Source organism: Protobothrops mucrosquamatus, unplaced genomic scaffold (genome assembly GCF_001527695.2).
Source record: "Protobothrops mucrosquamatus isolate PMUCROS unplaced genomic scaffold, P.Mucros_1.0 scaffold1788, whole genome shotgun sequence".
In the NCBI taxonomy this organism is placed as follows: Eukaryota; Metazoa; Chordata; class Lepidosauria; order Squamata; family Viperidae; genus Protobothrops; species Protobothrops mucrosquamatus.
The window spans coordinates 432404-438555 of NW_015387926.1; the positions used below are offsets into that span (position 1 = coordinate 432404).

The 6152-nt window shown below is 34.9% G+C and overlaps 1 protein-coding gene across 1 annotated transcript; it reads right to left on the reverse strand.

Moving 5' to 3' along the window:
• Nucleotides 1-698: 698 nt before the first annotated feature.
• On the reverse strand, nucleotides 699-1411 carry CLDN14 (claudin 14). The gene is given in 2 exon segments (XM_015823173.1): nucleotides 699-1379; nucleotides 1382-1411. Coding segments are annotated over 2 exon segments (711 nt in total).
• Nucleotides 1412-6152: the final 4741 nt, after the last annotated feature.

The following is a 6152-nucleotide window of genomic DNA, read 5'->3' on the forward strand; positions in this document are numbered from 1 at the left end:
TTTAAATGAGAATTTCCCATTTACAAGGAAATGGAGTCAAAAGGCTATTGAAATGGAATCATAACACTTTTAAATTCAATCCTGGTGGTCAATGTCATAGCCAAATTAACCTTACATCCACATTTCCTGCCTTACATTGCATGACTGATAGGAAACCAATACAAAGGACAGAGCTATTACACAGCTTTGTTTTCTTTGTCTCTGTTCATGTCTTAGAATCAGATACACACAAATACACATTTGTCAAAATATCCTGTAAGTATACAATGAAGTACAAATACAAAATTATCTATTTACATGATCAAAATACTTAGTATGAGACTACTTTGAATGATCGCTACTAAAATAACAACACATCTGGACCTTTTTGTACCAAGTGTGCCTTGATACAGTTCCACAGTCTGGAACTCTTGTGCTCAGCAGCCTGTCTCTGAAATCAGAAACCGTTTTTTGTAAATATTTGCAGTCTTTCTCTAGAAAAAAGCTACTTATTCTAATTTCAAGCTTCAAAACAACTTTTTTTAAAATTGCATTAATTATATGAAAAGTAAAATAGTAATAAACAGTACATGGAAATTATAGTACATTGATAATACCACAAACATCATAGATGTAATAACATAATTTATATACACATATACAAACATATTTAGAGAAACACCGACAGCAACATATACTTAAGAGAAGTCCCACAGAATTTATACATAATCATTTAACCTGTAACCATTGTAAGAAGCAGATGCTTGTGAAGGACTGTGATTTGACTTGTAAGCCATTGGTGGTCTGGAGGATGGAGCTAATCTTGCACTTCTTGATTGTTGTTGGGAATTTATGTCATTCTCCCCCTGCTGACACGAAGCACACAAGATTATTCCACCAATTATACTCAGTGAAGCACACACAAAGCCAAGGTAAAGGGCATGCCCAATCTCATATTTAATCCCATCGGGCAACATTGGGTTGTAGAAATTAGTCACCACAACATTTGTCGTCCAAGAAACAGGGATGAGACACACAATTCCAGCCAGTATGAAAAGGATGCCACCTAGGACAGCAAAGATGTTTTTGGTGGAGGAGGACCCTTTAGCACATTGGGTACACTTCATGCCAATAACAGCAGTCACACAGGCTAGAGCTGAAAGAATGCACGATATCACCATCATGGCCCGGGCTGCTTGAAGGTTGCGAGGCAAAGCAAGCGGTGAATGATGGAACTGACACTGGGAGATCCCAGTACTCTGCCAAACACATTCCATCCAGAGACCCTTTATGTATGCGACGGCTGTGATGATATTGGTTCCCACATGAGCGCTGTCCCACCAGTGAGGCAAGATGGTTGCAGTGATGGTTCCAGCTAAGCCAAGAAGACTCAAAAAAAAAAGCCCAGCAGCTGAAATGCCATGCTTTCCATTTCAGTGTCCACAGTACCCTAACAATTCTGTTGGGATCTTTGTTGGGGATTCTTCTGAAAAATCACCCTTTCCTGGTACATATATGGCAGATTTGCTTTGACACCTCCTGAACGCCTAATAAAGAATAATTGCAGAAGAAGAAGTTAAACATTACAGGAATGAATTTCCCAGTGACCAATAACGTACATTCCAAAGGTACTTAATGTAATGATTAGCATATTTCACTGACTTAATGAACTCCATGAAAATGGGGAGAAAGCTCATTATTATTTACAAAATTCTATCAACACCAAGAAGAAGACTATTGGAAACAAATTATGACTTGGAAAAATGTTTTCAAATGATTTTTTTTAAAAAAATTCTTGCTTTTAATAGCAATAACAAAATTAGAACATTCACTCATGAGACAAGAAAAGATTTAGAAATTGTTTGCCTGAATGATACTTTGCAGAATGAAAAGTTCATAAGCTTGAATTCCATAAGCTTGTCCAAATGCATCTGGATTAAGTACAATAATAATAGTAATAATCATCACTACCACAATTATAGCAATAAAAATAACAAATAGGCCTTCCAGAAGAGCCTAACAAACAATGAATTAAAACCTGTTTTTATCACTTTCCAGTATTTCTTGAGACTGTTCTTTTAATAAAGGCCCTTGAAAGTAAATAATTTTCATCATCTTCAGGCAAGTGACAGCATGTGAAATATGAAACCTATCTTATCACTTCTGAAGGGCTGTGCCTTCAGAATTACTGCTAATAATAATAATAATAATAATAATAATAATAATAATAATAATAATAAAGTTGGAAGGGACCTTGGAGGTCATCAAGTCCAACCCCCTGCTCAGGCAGGTAATCCTATACCATTTTGGACAAATGGCTGTCCAGTTTCTTCTTAAAAACTTCCAGTGTTGGAGCATTCACCGCTTCTGGAGGCAGGTTGTTCCACTGGTTAATTGTTCTAACTGTCAGGAAGTTTCTCCTTAGTTCTAGGTTGCTTCTCGCTTTGGTTAGTTTCCATCCATTGCTTCTTGTCCTGCCTTCAGGCGATTTGAAAAATAGCTTGACTCCCTCTTCTCTGTGGCAGCCCCTGAGATATTGGAACACTGCTATCATGTCCCCCCTCATCCTTCTCTTCGTTAAACTAGACATACCCAATTCCAGCAACCATTCCTTATATGTTTTAGCCTCCAGTCCCCTAATCATCTTTGTTGCTCTTCTCTATACTCTTTCTAGAGTCTCAACATCTTTTTTTACATCGTGGTGACCAAAACTGGATGTAGTATTCCAAGTGTGGCCTTACCAAGGCATTGTAAAGTGGTATTAATACTTCACGTGATCTTGATTCTATCCCTCTGTTAAATGTTAATGTTAATGTTCCACAATGTTAATGTTCCACAATGAATCCAAGCTGAAACAGCACAAAAGAAGAACATTTTTCCAACTGGAAATCACATTTTCAGTGGTTCCTGATAATGGATTTTTGCCAGATGCTTGCAGTTGGGTAGCCTAAGTGCCTGGGTACCCTCACATGGTTTCACCAACCTGCCAGATCTGAGTTGCAAAAATCCAGATGATCATTCCAGATGTCACCCAAAAAACCCTACAGACATGTTAACATTAACTAAAGTTAGGCCAATCTGAGATAAAGAGGATTGTCTTTTATCAATATTAAATATTTGAGGACTATAACTAACTTTTCTTAAGTAGGTTCATCTGCTATAAAAGAAATATGTCTATACATTTGGAAAACTGTACTAAATCAGCTGCAACTAATCCACAAGACATTTACCTATTGGAGAAGACCGCTAACTGTTCTGAACTTATTTTAAAATAATACAATTCTAAGAAGCCTTTCTTACAACCATGCACTCTTTGCCCAAGCACCCTGCTTATTCCATTCCACACAAGATAATGGCTGATAGGAATGAACAATTGGTGGGCATGATGGTATGAAGTTAGTTGTATAAATGAGACATGTGGGCTAGATTATGGCTTGCTGTGTCTGTGAACTCTGTAAATTGAATTACTTCAGTATGCATGAAGTTATTGTGTGCGGGAAAATATTGACAACACCTACTGTTTAGATAAAACCAACTCAGGTATTACATTATTCAATAATTCTTACTAAAAGAAATTTAACCTGTTACCATGAAAGATTATCAGTATTTACAGTATATTTTGTTGAAATAGATAACTGCACCAAAGACTATATGCATGTCTTCTTAGTAGCAGCCCCCTATTCAAGTCATAACATATTTTTGTGTCCCCTTAGCATGTTGTGCAGCTCCCCCAACTATAGTTTATTAAATAAACTATGTTTGAATAACTAAACCATAGGTTAGTGATGTGCCAACTATAGAACCTTTAGTCGCAATGATTTGGAGTGAATATACAATGATGGAGACAACAATGATATTATGCTTGATTTTTCTTAAAAATCTGCTTATTCTGGAAATACTAGCCTGGAGAAACAGGTTTTGAAAGGAAACATAAAAACACTATGAATAAATTATGCTTTATAATTGCTACAACCATGAAAGCAATCATCTGAAAATAATTATACTTTAAATCATGTAATCATATTCAGTAGTGAAGTACAAGAGACAACAAAACTTAAGACATCTAATCTTACCTGAATAATGAAGAATAAAAAAATTAAGATGTTTCAAATTTATGTCATCATTTTTAAATGAAATGAAATATCAGATAATATATTCACCAACACATTCCTCTGCTGATTATTTTGATTCCAGAAACAACATGCTGTTCAACACACATAGTTTATGTAACACCAATACAGCCTGATCAGTTAAAATAAAGGCTGTTATTGAATTTTGCTTTCACATTTACTTTCACTTATCAAATTACTAATTTCTGTATTTTATTCTAAAGCTGTCTATCTAAGAATCAATAAAGGTACCATGTGATTGTACCAAGATGGGTGGCCAATAAATTTTATAAATAAAGTAGTAATTAACTTGAATAAACTCAGATTAAAAACAGAAGAATTGATGCAAATATAAATGAATAAATATGGTTATAAATAGGAATGTCACTGTTAAGTATACAGTCAATAGCAAGTTATTCAACCTTGGTTGATTGAAAAAGCTAAGTAGTGTTGGATTTAGTACTTGGAGGGGAGCCATCCCAGGGTTGTAGTCCAAGAAGTTAAAAAAAAAAATCCAGAAGAAGACACCAACAAATGATTTTTACATCAAAGAACACTATATAGGTATCTATATATGAATAGTCCTTGACTTACAATAATAGTGACTGGAACCTCCATAGCTAAGTGATGCAATTATTAAGTCATCACATGAGCACACCCAATTTTATGATCTCTTTTTCCCTAAGTATTAAGCAAATCTCATAGTCCGAATCTGGCTTTTCCCATTGAGTTTGCTCCTTGGAAGCCAGTGGGAAGGTCACAAATGGTGATCATATCATCCTGGGCCACTACAACCATCATAAAGACATGCTGGTTGCCAAGTGTCCGAATTATGATCACCATGACCATGGGGATGTTGCAATAGCCATAAGTGCATAAACTGCCATAAGCCACGTTTTCAGCGCCTGTGTAATTTTGAAAAAATCACTATATAAATAGCTGTAAGGGACTAGCTACACATAAATAATATGTACAGTATATTATTAAGTTCATGTATATTTATCTACTTAAAGTAAATCCTACTAATTAAAGACTTAGCAACAACTGAGAATCTGGAAATTATTACTGATGTACTGATGTCTGAAATTATTATTGTTGTTATTATTGAAATTCTGAGATTGTCTGTTTGTGAATTTTTGTTTCCAATAAAATAATTCAGTGTTTGGCTTTATTTCATTGTTCTTTAATTGTATGCCTAGCCCTAGATCCTACTACACTCTTGTTTTAACTATTTCCAGTACAGTAAAAATGTGTGATACCTGTATGTATGCTGTATGAAGTACAATTTGGACACTTATAAGAAGACCTTTCAAGGTCAGGCCTAAAAGCTCACTGCTAATCCCAAAGAATCCCAAACAGAATATAAATACATGTGATTTATGCTACTAGTCACAGGAAATAGATTCCGGATTTAATGTAGGTCACGATACTCAATAACTAGGCAGCAACTATTTTTAGAAGTCATTAAGCTGTTATTTTATTGACTCTTGCTAATTTTGGAAACTGGTGTGTGATGGTCTCCCTTGCTTGACGTCATGTTTTCCACGCTTGTATTCCTTATATACTTTACCAGCTACTGCTTTAATTACCAAAGAATAATTGTTCATTTTCTATTTAATATTATCAGAACTGCTGAAAATCAACACATGTATTTGGAAGAAATTTGGTGCCTTAAAAACCCACTGCTATCCATATGTTTTACTTCCAGTGACTTGTATTTTCAAAATTTCTGCCAAAATTAACATAATATAACCTCATTCATGTTGCATACAGTTAACAATATATACAAGTACATAGAATTGTTATAATGATTGATTTGGTTCACAGCATGTTAGGAATAAAATTTTAGAATAAAAAGTAAAGTAAAGTGACACGTACTCTGTAAAATTTCTACACGCAGACAGTAAGATTTCTACACAAAATTTCTACACGTAGACTGCAAGATTTCTACACAATTTCTACATGTACACGTACCTTGTAAGAGTTCTGCACGTAGGCTATAGGATTTCCACACTGAGCTATAGGATTTCATGATAAAGTACATATAAGGGAATAGGTGAAGCA